Source organism: Cebus imitator, unplaced genomic scaffold, assembly GCF_001604975.1.
Source record: "Cebus imitator isolate Cc_AM_T3 unplaced genomic scaffold, Cebus_imitator-1.0 Scaffold16, whole genome shotgun sequence".
Taxonomy (NCBI): domain Eukaryota; kingdom Metazoa; phylum Chordata; class Mammalia; order Primates; family Cebidae; genus Cebus; species Cebus imitator.
Window position 1 is genome coordinate 4,797,547 of NW_016107331.1, and position 18,024 is coordinate 4,815,570.

Consider the following 18,024-nt stretch of genomic DNA (forward strand, 5'->3'; position numbering starts at 1 on the left):
GATACCATATCTTGCCAATTAGAATGGCAATCATTAAAAAATCTGGAGACAACAGATGCTGGAGAGGATGTGGAGAAATAGGAACAGTTTTACACGTTTGGTGGGAGTGTAAATTAGTTCAACCATTGTGGAAGACAGTGTTTGGTGATTTCTCAAGAATCTAGAAATAGAAATTCCATTTGATCCAGCAATCCCATTACTGGGTATATATCCAAAGAATTATAAATCATTCTATCATAAACACACATACACATGTATGTTCATTGTGGCACTGTTTACAATAGCAAAGACGTGAAACCAATCCAAATGCTCACTGGTGATAGACTAGACAAGGTAAATGTGGCACATATACACCATGGAATACTATGCAGCCATAAATAATGATGAGTTCGTGTCCTTTGTAGGGACATGGATGAACCTGGGAACCATCATTCTCAGCAAACTTACACAAGAACAGAAAATCAAACACCACATGTTCTCACTCATAGGTGGGTGTTGTACAATGAGAATACATGGATGCAGGGAGGGGAGCATTACACACTGGGGTCTATTTAGGGGTACTAGGGGAGACACAGCAGGGAATAGCAAGGTTGGGGAGGGATAGCATAGCGAAAAATGCCAGATATAGGTGACAGGCGGATGGAGGCAGCAAACTACATTGCCATGTATGTACCTATGCAATAATCCTGCATGATCTGCACATGTACCCCAGAACCTAAAGTACAATAAATATATATATATATATATATATATATATATATATATATATATATATATATATATTTTAAAAAGATGATCTTTTAGGCTAATACATCCTACCAGAGCATTCGGACCTGAAAATGATTAAGAAGCAGATGCTTCACAATCAATAAAGTGATGCATGCCTACTATTAGAAATGCAGACATGATACATTATGTATCCCCTCTACGAGTCAACATTGAAAAACACTGATTAAGTACTTGCTATCTGCAAGGCAATTTAGAAGTTCAAATAAAAGACGGTGGGCATATATGAAGAAATAACCAAAGACACAATGTGATTTTCTGAAGTATAAGAATATTTTCATTCTTAAATTTATTTTACGAAATATAATCTGAGTTACATGGAAACAAAGTGGAGGAATCACTTATCTGTTTTAATGATGCAGTCTTAACAATAATTCAAAATATAAGGCAAATCAATTGTATTCCATTGTAAAAAAAAATCCACATTATTTTGTAGCACTATTAACATAAGTAAAATGTTACCTAATGTCTCCCTGATTTTTCAGTTATTGTTTGTCTTCCTAAATTTTTTCATTCATGCATTATTGAAGATAAACATCTATTATCTACTTTAAAAATAGTTCTAAACAATCAGAAAGTATCATAACTATTGAATTACAATTAGTCCAATTTGGTGTTCCTATGATTTGTCATATAACCTAGATTTGTCATATAATACCAATACATTAAAAAAATTTACTAAATAGTATAATTGTGTAGTAATATTCACTAGAATCCTACATTTTTAGAGAAATTATATATAGATTTGTTCAAAAAAATATCATTTTAAAATTAAAAATTCATACATTAACAAATATTAATCAGGAGCCTTTGGCTTTTTGGCAGTAAAAAAAATCTATTTATTATTTATTCTACTACTTTACTTTGAGAATAGCTTATCTCCTATTAGAATATTAAAATATTTCATTTAAATAAATTATATATTCGAAGGAGTCGCTGTTCAATCTGGAAGAGTATGAAACTGGTAAATACGTGATATGGGAACATGTGAAAGCTGAATTAACATACAATTTTTCTGGCAAACAAAAGATTTCATTTCACTGATAACTGAAATAAAATGGAGGAATAACAGGAAAGAGAGACGAATTAAAAGAGAACTACAAAAATTTATCTGAGCTTGAAAAATATCATTCTGCATCAATTCTATTGGTGAAAGGAGATAAGAGTGAAAGCAGAATATTAATGCTGTAATAAACAAATATGTTATGAATGGTAGCTCTAAGTTAAAGATATATATTTGATAAGCATTACTGAAAAATATAAGTGACCAGGATAATACCGATTCCTTTAAGAAAATAAATGTTGCAAAAATTTAGGGCCAGAGATACTAAAATGACCTCAAAAATCTCAATCCAATTTTTGTATTCATATCATTTATGAAATTTATTTGCAAATTTGATAATATTTTGTCAAATGTTTTAATACACTCTTTATTATACAGTTTGATTAAATTAAAAGGAAAACATTTGGTTCCCATTGTCTGATTTTTGTACAAAAGGAGTCTGTTTTAGTAAATGACACATTTTCTCAATGTTAATATAATCCACATGTGAAATTATGTAGCTAAATATTCCTTAAGAGTGCATTTGTTCTATTTTAAAAGTCTATGCTAAAATCACAACAAAACATCTGCTCATATCTATAAATGAAAGTATTTTTAAAACATAATTTAAATTCTATGGTATGCAGATAGCTCTGGAGTAAGATAAGTATTTGAAGAAAAAATGTTCAGTTGCATTTCACAAAAAGACCTTCTTAGTAAGGAGAGAAGTGATGAAAATAGATTTAGAATAAGAAAAGTACACAAATAGCTATATTACACTTAAATACAGCTTACATTGGGTTACAATTAATCTTCTTCATACAAAACAATAATTTCACAATGGCACCAAGACTGCTTGGCAGGCGACTTAGTAAGGTGTGGGTAGCAGAGAGAAACAAAAATGAATTGGGCTAGAAAATGATGGCTGCTGTCAAAGATTGACACCTAAAGAGAAAGCCCAATTAAAGTTAAGAAATACAACAGAGGAAGTCCTAGTCAGAGAAGTCTAACATCCAGAATCTATAAGGAATTTAACAAACCAAAAAGCAAAACAACCCCAGTAAAAAAATGGGCAAGGGACATGGACAGACACTTTTCAGAAGAAGATACGCAAGAAGACAACTGCATATGAAAATAATGCTCACCATCACTAAAAAGAAAAATGGAAATCAAATACCACAATGAGATGCTATCTCACACAGTCAGAACAAATATTATTAAAAAGCCAAAAAACAACAGATGCTGGCAAGGCTGTGGAGAAGAGAGAACACTTACTTAGTATTGGTGGGAATGTAAACTAGTTCAGTCACTACAGAAGGCAGTTCGGAGATTTCCCAAAGAACTTAAAACAGAGCTACCATAAGATCCACCAATCTCATTACTGAGTATATACTCAAAGGAAAATAGGTCATTACACCAAAAAGACGCATGCACTCATAAGTTCATTGCTGCACTATTCACAATAGCAAAGACATGAAATCAAATTAGGTGCTAACGGTGGATTGGATAAAGAAAACATAGTATATGCAAACGACAGAATTGTATACAGTCATGAAAAAGAATGAAATTAAGTTCTTCTCAGCAACATGGATGGAGCTGGAGGCCGTGATTCAAAAATTAATGCTGGATCAAGAAACCAAGTATCACATGTTCTCACTTATGTGTGGGAGCTAAACATTGAGCACGCATGGACATAAACATGGGAAGAACAGACACTTTACACTACTGAGAGAGGAGGGGAGGAAGAGTGTGTGGGTTGAAAAAATACCTATTGGATACTATTCTCCCTATCCAGACGTAATATGCTTATGTAACCAACTTACACCTGTGCCCCCTGTAACTAAAGTTAAAATAACAACAAAAGAGAAATCCAGTGTACATTTTATACTTAAGTTATATTTCAATTTGGAATAGTACAGTGTTCAATAGTCTATGTGGCTACTGGCTACCCTACTGGACAACACAGGCCTGGAGTTTTTCTGGAAGAGGACTCAAGAAACAGTTAATAGGGGTTGCCTTTCAGGAAGAAAACTAAGAGACTAGGGTTAAAAGAGATAGCAACCTTACTTTTAACTGTAAATGCTCTGTATTGCCTGAATTATGTGCCAAATATATGGGTTGTCTATATTGAAAAATTATATCACAATAGAAAGAAATATAGACAGAGTCTTTGGGCAATACTATCAACAGCAAAGCTTCAAGTCAGGACAAAGAGAAGTCAGAAACTAGGCAGCGGTAACTCAAAAACAGATGAGTTTGCTATTGAGTCCCATGATTAGGTTGCTCCTAAAATAGGCTATACAATACTGTCTAGAATGGGAGAAAATGTGAGGAGTTTCTATTCAAATCAGGTTACAGACAACCCAAGAGTATTATGAAAATAAAACATCAACTGAGAGTTTGTCTGTTTCTCTGATTCCATCTTAAAGGCAGTTATAACAAATCATGCAACATGACATTTATATATCCTTGGAATTTATCAAAGACATGTGTAAGATCTTTTCTTTCCCTAAAATTTTGGTGTTTTGAATTTACTCCTACAGGTAAAATCCTTGTCCAGTTTTGCATGGCGTTAGAAGTCATGAAGCCAGGCTAGTTGAAATAAGTTAGATCTATGAATTGAACTGACCTTACCTTACATCCGAGTCCCAGTAACCTGGCTACTTTCCCTCCTTCCATATAAGCAAGCACCATTCTGACCATCAATTTCAGGAGCCCTGTCCTGCTCTTGTCTCTCAGGCCTAACTCCTTTCCTCAATTACTAAAAGGAATCCAACTAATGCTGTGGTCTTTTTTCTTCAGACCAACCACTAACTGCCTGCATCTCAGGGCTTGACTCTATTTTTTTCTGATGTTGTTGGTTTCTTAGTCTGGTGTTTTATTAATTAATCAAGCGAGCTTTTTCCTCCTATTTTATTCTTATAATTGTGTCCGGTCTTTAGTCTCTCTGGCATTTCTCTTTGACCTGTCCCACTGTCCTGGAACAATGTTGAAAATATCATCCCATCTCTACCATTTGCATTCGTCATTGCACATGGTTCAGGCCACAGCCTGTATTTGATACATACTAATTAGCTGAAAAGAAACTAAGTCACGATGCCAAGTTACAGGGTTATTAAATTATAATTGTTTTAATTACATTTTTAAAACAAAACGAGTAAGCCAGACATAATTTTCACCCTTAAACGCAGTGAATATGATGTTTGATGCCAGTTATATATGTGATAGTCCTGTATTCTCTCATGAAAGGTATTTCTGAAAGTTTATTTTACCATTTTCTTCCTTTTTATTCTTAATTTTATCATTCTCATTGTGTTATTTTTCTGTATTTTCTCAATGTTCTCATCTTCTAATTTTCCTTATTCGTTAATGTCGATGGGCTATTTTGTACTGCATTTTCCTCTGTATTAGTGCATTTCAAGACTTTTCTCCTTTTATTCAAAACTCTTAACCAACATCATTTAGTCTGGCACAGGATAGTGGGCTCAGCAAATACAAAAGTAAATAAATAAACCTGTGCCATTTTTCTGGTTGAAATCCGAAAAAATATTCTTCAAAAAGTTGAGTCTGTATTATCAAAGGCATGACATTAAATAAGAGTAATCTTTATAACATAGGAAACGTACCTGCTGACGTTGGTTTTTCTTCTTCTGATGCTATGATAAGAGGAAAAGGGGAAATGGGGGTGGGGTAAAAGTGGAGGGAGGGAGAAGTGGGGAGAGAGAGAGAAAGAGACATATTGAGATTGAGCATAAATACGTTTCACATTTCCAAACACTAACTACAAGCCTCTGACTTGCAATTTTGTATAGACATTAGAAATTTGTCATTATTTAATAACAGATTGAGTATTCACATTAAATCAGAATATATATGTTCCTATACATTAAAATATCTATTAATATTTATTAGAGAAAAACATTCGTCTGTTTTTTTTCTTTGCAAACAAGATTAACCTCATTTAATTTGAGTATAAATTATTATAAATATTATTGCTGAAAAATATGAATTGTATATAACACAGAGCTACCCCACCATCAATTTTCTATTTGGCAAAGAGGAATTAAAAGTCATTGCTGATGGTCAAAAATTTTGTTCCATGAGATAGAAGTTATAAGAAAGGAATAATTGAGCTTTAGAGTGACTCATAATCACTTTGAACTTTCCTTTAACATGAATATTTCAGTTTTTTTCACTCTCGCTCTCTCTCTCTCTCTCACACACACACACACACATACACACACAAACACACAGTGCGTGTGTGTCGCAAAGATATACACACTTACATATACCACACACTTCAACATTTAATAGTGGTGATTCTGTGGTAAGGACACAGGAACCTACATTTTAAAGAGTGACCCCAGGTGGCTCTGACTCATATTCTGCAGCCCACACATGGATATACACAGATATTATAAAAAAGGAGGCCACAATATGAAAATATAATTTTCACCTTGGGGAGTAATTAGGAACATTGTAAGTATATTAGAATCCCAAATTCTGGGCTTCACATAGAAACAATTAAGTCAGAGTCTTTACATAGCATTAACTTGCAGCCAGGATTGAGGTATTGCCAGGCAGTATCATATAAGATATATCTTATCATGTGCTATTTTGTATTGATGTATAAGATAACATTACTGTAACTCATAAACATATGAATCATGTTGATTCCTGTTTTAAGAGGTAGGAAGGTTTGAGAGCGGCAAGACTCCAAGGGCAATAACTTACTGCCCTGTGTATGTGGAGGATAGAGCACAGCAATTGCAAGAGTGAAAAAAAGTTTGTCTGAAGCACCTTTACATTTTTGCCTATTACTTCATACTTTCAACCTTTAGACTTCAACACACAGTCTGTGAAGTATTTCTGCTCTGTGAGGAAGTGCAGTTTACCCAGAATATGACAGATGAATTAGTTGACACAAGCCAGTATTATTTCACTTGATTCGTGACGTTTTAAAATAAAAATTTACTCAGCTGAATTGCTTATAAAGGAACTTTGTTCCCAGAGGCTTCGTTAATCAAGGTATCACTGTGCCGCCAGGGAGTGGTCTCCACTCTTTTCCGTTAAGATTACATATGCGCAGAGTACACTTTAGACAAGCTGACTTTGTGTCCTGACAGTATTTTCCTCTCACACTGTTTGGCTCGCCTCCTTGGCACATAAAGAAATGGAGAGAGCAAACACAGTTGGCATGCATAGGGCAGAGAACATAAATATTTTAAAAGCTGTTTGCCGCTTTATCATGTCCAAAATATATCATAACATGTTCAGAGAGGAAAAAAAATGGTAGCTTCCAGGAATTCCCTTTTTGGAAAATATCATAGGGGCTTTTAGAAGTGCTGACTTAGATGAGTCATTGTTAACAAAAGTCTAGCTATTCAAAAGGAAAAATAAATCCTTATACTAAATTAACAAAGCACCCAATGAGATGAAAGTATTTTTCATTTGATAAAGGAAAATGCAGAGGTTCAGAGTGGCTGAACGATCTGAGTTCAATTTGAATGAGCTCATGTCAGCGTGACTTTAAAACTGAACTCCTTCCACTATGCCTTATTTTCTCACAAAATGCTGATTCCATTTCTACTTAAAGACAAAAACTAGATGACAGGGAGTTTATTGAAATTCAGTCAGCACTATTTAAAGCATTGGGTCATGGGAGTGGTTATGCCCCTAAATAATCTTAGCTGGACTTAAGCATAAATGTGGGGGAAAAAAGAAAGAAAAATTGATATAGAGACTGAGGAGAGAAATCCCTTCAAGAAATGGAATTCTTTTTTGGAAGCTTTTCCATGTCCCTTGCAATCCAAGTACAGTCATGGGAAGCTGAGATCCTGACTGGTTAAACAAAACACCCTGAAGAAGTAACATCTAAGGAAGGAAGATTAGAAGTTGCTAAGATTTTACTCTTCCATTATGTAGAAGTAAGTGAGAATTTTTAGGAAGGTACTAGCAAGTACAGAAATGAAGACGATTCCAAATTTAACAAGAGTCCTAGCTATCAGAACCTTTGAAAAACAAATCCCATAGGGCAAGCTGTGCACCAACCTACACTTGAATTTGCAATACCCAAAAGTATCTTTGTGACAAATTAGTAGAATTACAGCCAGCAGATACACAACTTTGCAAAGGTTGTATCAACATCTACATACATAAACATCTTTATATATCAACATATATAGATGTATCAACATCTTTATATTCAACATCTACATAGCAGTGCTTCCTTGATATGGGTAAATGTCATTAACCAATATTCATGCTATTTCAACTCATAAATGCATATACACAAGGGTTAGTGTTGGTAATAATTCAGCTTTAGTTATCTCTGTAACAAAGGCTAACTGCATTACTGAACAAAACATCATGAACTATTAACAGGTGGCAACTAGAGCCCCAGAGTAAAAACAAACCTCGAAGTGAACATTAGTTGCCTTTTTAATGACATTTCCTTGAAACAAGTATCACAGAAGGTACTATCATGCTACCCAAATGACTCTTCTCTCTTCCTCTCAGAAGTCAGAAAATTAGCAATTAAAATAAAAACCTGAGTCTATGGCACATGCAGTCTCTTTTTAGTTCTGGAAATTTAAACACATGCACAAAGAAAGCCCAAAATAAACAACCTAGCAAATAAGTGTATTGTTCCACTTGGTCAGCATTTAGAAGAATATACTGAAATTATAATGATGGTAAGAAAGCAGAGAGTAAAAATTACATCAGATGTATAGAATTTAAGAAAGTGTAATCTTCCTATCATCCATAACACAATCTTTCTGAGTGTCTGTTAAAATGCCCCATATCTACTGAATTTTAATATTGGGTTTTAGTCCAGGCATTTGCATTTTTAATAAGCTCTGTAGGTAATTGCCATGAACACTAAATATTGAGAATTCTGACTGTAACCCATCAAAGTTTATTTCACTGGGAAAGAACTATGGGTACCATTGTTAGAACTCCAGCAGTAAATCAGTAGGCTTACAGGAAACCCTTTGCAAATTATATTCTGGTTGTTTCACTAGCTTTCAACACTGTTTTCTTGTATCATCTTCAGATTTCATCGGATACTTATATCAATGCTTTGGGGAAAGATGATATCCCCTTTGGATTTAATAAAAAGTCTACATATCAGAACTAACTAAATCTGTTCCCTTTTCTTGGCCACAGTTACTGGCCTGGGTATAGGCATATAACCCATTTGGGGACAATGATATGTAAGGAGATATTTGTGTGTATTTAGGTGGAGAGAGGCTCTTGGGAAAAAAAAAAAAAAAAAAAAAGATTCCTCACTCTTCTGAGAAGGTGTCTGGAAATAACCCCCTTTCACTCCCTTTTAGATTTGTGGCCGCAGAAGTCATTGGCATGCAACTTGCAACCATAATGGGAGCCAGATTTAGAAGAAAGCTGATCCTGCTCAAAAGCATAGTCCAAAACAAAGATACTAGATTCTTGATGACATAATTGTTGAGCCACTACATCATATCAACCATGAATCCTGACCTACCTTTGGACTTCTAGTTCTAGGGAAAATACATACTGTGTATTATTTGACTTGAGCTTTTTGTTATTTACTAATAAATGGCATTCTGCTACAATCCTAATCAGTTTTGTTGTTCCTTTTAAAAATATATTAGAATGCATAAGAAATTAATTATCTGAGGCAGTTGAGACCAGAAGTACACACAACCTCAGGCTATGCTTTCAGTGGGAAGCTGAGATTTCAGTGCTTTATTTTTCCAGGGAGCTAACCACCATGATTTGATACAATAAACCTATTCCTTGATTTCTAAGTTAGTCGCTCTTTTGCAGGACATTCCAGCAGTGTACATGTTTCTGAGGTGTGGTATTGTTTGGGAGAACAGGAAGGCATCATACAGACATCCCTTCCTTCATTTCTTTCCCAATCTCTTTCTCTTTTTTTTCCACATGTATCAATTGTGAAGTACAACTACCCAAGCCCAGTGGGCTGTATATTACTCTGATACAACATGATACTATAACACAAAAATTTCTTCACTGGATAAATTCTAGTCTCTTTGCGTAGTTTCAACAATTCTTACATATCCTGTTTTAGTGTTTTATTTTTTAGTGTTTTAAGTAAACTTTTATAACTTGGAAATTATATCCAATTGAAAACAATTTTACAGCCAGTGTGGCTTACCATCAAATAGGAAAAGCTCATTATGAAATGTAAAAATTACATTTCTTAATATATTATAATATATTTTACATGTGAATGTTAATTCATAGTGACTTATGGATCCTTTCGTTGGCTATATCATAAATTTGGTTAGGCATGGACCAAATATGCCTTGCAAGTATATAATTATCTAGTCATTAATTATTTCCATAACCAGAGTAACAGAAACTATGTACTATTGTATTCTGATGATATTTTAGAATGTTTTTATTCAACTTCAGTGGTGCAAAAATAGCAGTCATGATATTTCTGCTTATTTATGCCTACCCGGAGGCTCTAAATATGTGTGTATGTGGGGGTGTGTGTATGTGATTACTAAAATAAGGGTCAAGTATTATTTCAAATTTGTAAACTCAGTCATTAAAGTAGGAAATGGAGTTGCACAGAAGTATTGAGACAGAGATATGGGTTCATTTGGTGTTTGTTTTGTTCTTTGTTTATTTGTTGTTCTTGGCCAATGGCTCAAATGGAATATGACTTCAGACTTAAAGGTTGCTATTACTAACTTCTTTCCTTTGAAAAGTATAACGAAGATGAGTAGTTTCCCCTGGCCAAATATTTCAGACAGGATATGATGTGGTCAACTCTACAGTCTCAGAACTGCAGAGTATTTGGGTCACTGTGAGGAACAGCATTGTATTGGCATAGAAAATTCTTGGATAATCAAAACATCTCCATTTCCTCAGCATTTTACATGCATTTTGATTCTTGTGAAAAATTTGGAGAATGGCATCGACTGAAGTATTTATATAATACATAAAGCATAATCTTGTATATATGTAGTTAGCATGTAAACATATACTGTGTTTTTATTAGTCTCTCCCATTAGACTAGGAGTTTCATGAGGGCTTGGCTGTAGCATTTTTTGGCTCAGCATTACATCCATTGTTTTTAAAACAGTGTCTGGAACACTGTAATAACTGAATAAATATTTGTTGAAAGAAAAGATGCACAAATGTTTAATATAGCCATTGGATTAAATAAAGCTTAGATACTTCATTTTGTAATATTATTAAACTCATCAAAGAAAGCCTTATATCTTTGTATATGTTTCATAATATAAATATATACATAAATATATATAGATTCTATAACTATATGTGGTTCTAGAAATCAGATTTTCTTTCTTGGGGTAGGAGGGAAATGAAATAATTGTTATAAAGACAATGGTTGCTCTAAAGACAGATTATCTCATAAAAAATTAAATCTGTAATTTTTAAACTAACTCAGAAAGCATGAAGCTATGATTTATTAATTAAATAGATTAAATAGAACCACAAAATGCACTTTTAATGTTTAGTAGTGATGTAGTTTACATGGGTTTCACAATGTATTTATACAGTGAATCATCTTAACAGCAATTAGCAGTGCATTTGTAATTCTCTCATTTTAGAAAGAGGTGTAAATGAGAAAAACAACAACAAAAAATGCATGGAAGCTTTGGGTTCATTTTGTGCCACTAAGTAAAAAACAAAAATAAACTGAACAAAAACACACATTTTATAAAAAGTAAGCCAGAGTACTGGGAAGCTGGAAAGTAATATGGCTCAGGTCGCCTCCATTCATATCCCAGCTATTATTAAAGAGGCTTTGGGAACATAATCAGTGTAAATTTTATTACTTAAAGGAAGTAGTGAAAATCTTTAAGTTAGATGATTTGATATCACAAAGGGAGTTACAATTCAATATTTTGTGTATCTATTCTATTTTCCTTAAATATCCTTTGTTTATTAAATGTGCCCTCTCTATCCAAACCCATGTCATCCTTGTCAACTGAATTCATGTCTCACCACCTTCAATTCCTTAGTATTTATGTCAGTCTACAGATACTCACTTCTACCCCCACTGCCTTTAAAACTGTAACCTAAAGCCGGTTCTAAACAGAATGATACATAATATTTTCCAGCCCTGCTTCCCAAGCTGGACATTATTCTTTCTTGGAGGGCAAATGTTTTAATTTTGCACAGTGTATATAACTGGTACTGAGTAAATATTTTTGAAAAGCTGTCCAATTTTAAGATGAGAAAATGAAGTTCATAAGTGAATTTAAACTGTTTTTGCCTTTTTTTTTTTTAGCTTAGTAAATGAGGATTGAAAATTAAATCTAAGTTATCCTAAGAAAATTCATGGGCAAATAAAAAGAAGAAAGTTGTAAGGGATAAAGCAGATCAAAAGTTAATATAAATGATTTCTCAGATTTATCCATTTTTCAATAAAATTAATAAATTCATAATATTTTTGAAAATTTAATATAGGCAAGGGGGACTAATTAATTCTACAATGATAATGCAGTTTAATGTCATTAGAGAAGCTGTGAAGCTGAGGTTACCAGATCACCATAGATGAATTTCAGATGATCACAGCATCCACAATATTTTGTTTCACAGCACCTGACAACAGGAAGCTGATACTCTCAGGCTCCTTTATGTTCTATGGATTTCTGCTTTATTTATGTGTGGGAGACTACTCACTTCAACCTCAGTTCATTTCCGTAAGTCTGGACAAATGAGCTAATCTAAAAAGCAAATCTGTTAAAACCAAAAGAACAAAAAACTATAAAATGATGAATAGATCAGCAATACTGGCACAAATCTCAGTGACAGTATCCACTTAAGAAAACCACAGAATCATTGCACATAAAATGTTAATGCTGGACATGACTTAAAGATCAAGAGTGCTGGCAAAAAAATCCATTGGTACAATGAGTTAAGGTTTGCATTAGAAAATAGAAGTATATTACCAAATCACCTAAATTACCAACTAAAAGCTAACCACAAGCAAAATTGTGAAGTACACTCATTTAACATCAGAATACATACACATGTGTATAAAATAATTAAATGTATATTTATGATATAATAAATGAAAAGAGGATTATACAACATATGCTGAATAATATTTTATTTAATGGATATGGCATAATTTGTTTAACTAAGTCTTTAGTTGAATTCCAGGATTTCTGTTTTATAAATGAGGTTTCAATGAATAATCAGGTTTCATTTGAATCATGGTAGAAACAAAGAAAATAAATTACCTAATACTTTTATTAAATAAACAAAGTTCATAATCCTAAACACAATATAAAATGTTTGCTTTTTGTATGCAAGATTTAAAAAAAATCCTCTTTGATGCCATAAGCCTATTTTTAAAAAAGTACTATGCTTCTTAAATATATTGGATGATATTATATTTCTGCCATCTTCCGGTGACGATTACTCCCTTACTTTAATAAATTTGCCATTAGCAGAGATATAGTAAAACTTTCAACATCCCATGTCTAAGTAGCACAAAACACAGAGACAAACAAATGACTGATCTATGTGTCTGGTGGATGCAGCCTTAGATCAATTACTCGTTTCCCTGCCCATCACCCCATCCCGGTAGCGATGATTAGGGTTGAATACTGAATATTCTGTATCTTCTGAGATATAAATAATATAAAATTTCAATGCTTTTTAAAAACAAATGGTGATGAATTTAAAGATAGAAAATTCATAGCAGAATCTTGGCAAACAGTGTGTGTGTGTGTGTGTGTGTGTGTGTGAGTGTGTGTATCACAATCAAGCATTTCACATGGTTATAGTTATTTCAAACATGACTTTTTACCATTTTAATATCTATGAGGTCTTTTAGTAAAATATCATTCCCTTTTTATTGCTTATATTTCAAAATAATTCAGAAATTTTATGATGGCATGGAAATGATATGTTCCCGAAATACAGATCCACACATTTGGCTTAATTAAAACATATTTTGAAATTCAAAAGATGAAGGGGGAAGAAAAAAAACAGTGGGCAGGTCTAACTTGAAGATAAATGAGATATTTCTGTGAGATCCGTATGTGTCTTTTTGGTCAAGGGGAATTATCTTTTCATGTAGTTTGAACTGATCCCAAGTACACTCATTAGAAGAGATATAGCACAATTTCTGCCAATCTAAAGTGCTCTTGCCTTATATAGCAGTGAGTTAATGACTGCTTTAGAGGATTTTTTTTCTTCCTGTTACAATAGGAGCTAAAATTAAATGTTTTCTTTTCAGAATCATTAGGACCTTCTTTAAAGGAAAATAATTTAACCATATTCAGGTGTTAATCATATGACACTGACAATGTAATTTTCCTATCTGCAAAACTTGTCTCCCTAGGCTGTTTTTCCTTAATTGGAATGTCTTTGAAGAACTCAACTGATAAAAAAGCAGACAGGTCTAACTTTAAGGAAATGAAATTCAGTAAAGGTACAGGTCTACTCAGGGGGAGCCTACATCACATTTTTCTTATCTTTTAGAATGTTTTCAATTTTTGAATGCCAACTGTTAATTTCTACCCTTCTAATAGGTCCAATCTGCTGACCAAAAGTCTATATCTCATTCAAAACTTTTAGAGGCAGGGAACTCAAAATCTCACTGTGGAACATGTCAGATCTCTCTCCCAGAGCTGGCCTCTGGAAAACAATGGACTAACGAGGTCTATTCTTTGACATGCCAGTCATTAAACTATTTGAAAGCTATTTTAATTGTTTTCTTAACTGAGATAAATATTCCTACTTAATTTTAAATATTATGGTATATGCTCCCTGGTCATCATTTTTTTGTTGACTCACTCTTGATAAACTCAAATTTGATAATGTATTTTAAAATATAGTAACAAGAATGGAAACAGTACTCCAGATGTGATCTAACTAGCACAAAATACATTACATGTTTTGTTTACGCTGCTATATAACTACCAGCAATCCAACATTGTAAAGAATCAATTTCCTTTCCTGCCCTCCTTCAGCTACATCTTATGGTCCAATTCCTAAAGTACTGGGGACTGGTAATATTCCTCCTGCCTAAAGGTAAGATTAGTCAGAAGAGGTCATTCTTGGGTTTGAGTCAAGGGAGAATATAACTGGCATGCAAATCTTGTGAAAATATCTTTGCAAAGGGAAAAAAATTGCAAAATTTTGAAACAAAGAAAAGCCTTAAAGATATACTTTCAATCTTTCACTTTCTCTCTAGCAAAGAATTTAGTTTGCATATATTTCACATGTAGTTGATTAAAGTCCACAGGCAGGAAAACCAAACATTTGTTCTAATGGAAACAATTTCCTTCGCGTCCAAAACTAAGTGTCCATCCTAGTTTTGTAGAGAATATAAATATTTTGTAGCTTCTCATGAAATTTTCCATGTTTCTCCTGGAAACCAGATTTAAAACTTTACAGTTGTTTCTTCCAACCACTAATTTCTGGTTTGAAATTCTAGATTAAAAGTTAGCATCAATTTCAGTCAATAAGCCACATTCAGCCCTTTTCAAATCAACTACCTATTAGGCCAAGTCCTGTCGAAAATAAAATAATTAATAAATCAAAAAATAAATGTATCTTGGAGGCAGAATAAAAATGAAGTAGAAAAAAGTACAATTTAAACCATTTAATCCTCAAAAGAAAAGCCTGAGGTAGAACTTAAATGTTCGGATAAGAGTTTTGTGTTCCTTTGTTTTTATAATGATTACATGCTTCAATAATATATTATCAAGAGAAGTTATAGAGTCTTATTTCTGGGATAATTTTGGAAACAACATTGAAGACTATATGTTGGTTCAAGGAGATGAAAAGAGGCTCTATATCGGGGGTCCCCAACTCCCCTGGGGCATGAACCTGTGCCGGTCCTGGCCTGTTAGAAACTGGCTGCACAACAGGAAATGAGCCTGAGCCCGCCTCCTCTGAGATCAGCAGCAGCATTAGATTCTCACGGGAGCAGGAACCCTATTGTGAGCTGTGCATGCGGGTTATCTAGGTTGTGGGACCTTTAATCTAATGCCTGATGATCTGCGGTGGAACAGTTTCATGCTGAAACTACTCCCCCACCAAAGGTTGGTGGAAAAAATTTTCTTCCACGAAAGTGGTGTCTGGCAGCAAAAAAGTCGGGGACCACTGCTCTGTACAACATAGGTCCACGTTACATTCCTGGTCTTGCTCTCAATCCTCCCCATGAACACCTTATAACCTGAGCGGCCACTAATGCTAATTCTTCTAGAAAGTTTCCATGTCTCCTATCTTTGTACTTTTTGTCATTCTATATTTGCTTAAAATGTCCCAATCTAATAATTTCTACAGATGAACTAAATTTCCATCTCAGCTCATCTCAAAAGCCACCACAACCATAAAATCTGATTCCTAGGACAGGAAGTGATCTTTCCCCACTTGATACTCATTGCACATTTTTCCCCTCTTACGATAATTATTTCCTGCATTGTATAATGCTTACTGATACGCCTGTCCTTATCCTTTTTCAAATTTAGATATTTAAAATGCAGAGCCTTCATTGTCAGATCATAGAGAAAAGGTAGATTATAAGCTCTCCATGAAGGCTCAATACACATTTGTTAAGTAGAAGATCCTATTGTTCTTTTTTCCTTATGATTCTATCTTTATGCAAAGCCACAAAGAGCTTATTGTTGATCTATCATACCCAAGAACCTAATATTAATGTGTTGTCATAAATCCCAACTTGGTATTTATTATACCTTTACAGGATTCCCATTTTGCAATCTTATAAAGAAAAATCAATTCATAACTTATTTGCTGTAAGCATAAGGAAAGCTATATTCCTAAAGGACTGATTCCTAATTATGCAAGCATTACTTACATTACTCATAAATTTCATGTAATAAAATATAGAGTTCTCTTTGTCCCATGAGAAATGAGGTGATTTGTCAAATTATATGTTGAAGGAAAGAAATTTTTTGAAAAATTAAAAGCTGACAGCTAAATTGCCCCCAGTTTGTGTATTCATGCTCAAACAGAAAAAAAAAAAAAACCAACCTGACATAAAAATAATAGGTCAGTATTTATTAGACAGTTCAATAATTTTATTAATGACCAAAATGATGAAAGAATAGAGGCTTATATGCTTGATTTCTGCACATAGCTTTAAAATTGTAAATAAGGTTTAATTATTTATATCACTTTATTAGTAACTCCTAGGTGGCACTTATGAGCCAGACACTATTTTAAGATCCTTACATATATTGAATCATTTAATACGCATAAAAGCCCTTTGAAGTTGGTACTGTTTCCCCAATTTTACAGATAAGAAAAGTAAGGTGGAGAGAGATTTTGTAACTTGCTCAAAGTCACAGACTTAGCAAATAGAAGGCCAAGATTTCACCTCAGCCTGGCTAGTTTCTTAACCACATCCCCATGATGCAGTCCTATAAAGAATGTGTTCCTTCAGATATTTACACGCTACAGAATTTGAGTAACAGCACGCTTAGCATATAACAAACACTGGAATTGGAAGTATTGTTATTGGCTGGGTACTATGGCTCATGCCTGTAATCTCAACATTTGGAAGGCTGAGGTGGGCAGATTGTTTGAGCCCAGAAGTTCAAGACCAGCCTGGGCAATGTGGCAAAACCCCATCTCTACGAAATGTAGAAAAATTAACCAGGCTCAGCGGAGCATATCTGTAGTTCCAGCTGCTTGGGAGGCTGAGTGGGGGGATCACTTGAGCCTGGGATGTCTAGGCTCCAGTGAGTCGTGATTGCATCACTGCACTCCAGCCTGGGCCACAGAGACCCCATCTCCAAAGGAAAAGAATATCCAAACCAACAAACAAAAAGAAGTACTATTATTATTATTATTTCTTCAGGTTGTCTCATTGTTTGACAGTACCATCCCCATATGTGTACAGGCACAGCTGAGTTTCAACAGAAGCACAGCAGTGTGGAAAAAGCATGGGACAAAATTGCGGGTTTAACACCTGTTCTTCCACTGAGCAGGAATCAATGACCTGGGTCACAGAACCACCTTCCCGTTTAACATTGACATTGATGTTAGCTCACTTGTTTATTTCCAGGTTATTTTACATATATATGTATATGTGTGTGTATATATGTGAATGGTGCACTCTGAAAATACAGGTAACATTAAAGGGAAAAGTGTGAGGAAAATAGTCTTTGTCTTTGGCATTATGGTGACTGATAAACTGCATTAAAAGGCTAACTGCTCAC

The 18,024-nt window shown here is 34.0% G+C and overlaps 1 protein-coding gene across 2 annotated transcripts in view; it reads right to left on the reverse strand.

Moving 5' to 3' along the window:
• EDIL3 (EGF like repeats and discoidin domains 3) overlaps nt 1-18,024 on the reverse strand; it is a 429,598-nt gene that overhangs the window by 281,299 nt on the left and 130,275 nt on the right. The window contains exon 3 of one of the 2 annotated variants that reach the window (XM_017508053.1): nt 5,455-5,484. The exons of the other annotated variant lie outside the window; for it this stretch is intronic. Within the exon in view, the coding sequence (XP_017363542.1) occupies nt 5,455-5,484 (30 nt within the window). The remainder of the gene's footprint in view (nt 1-5,454; nt 5,485-18,024) is intronic. 2 annotated transcript variants of the gene reach the window in all.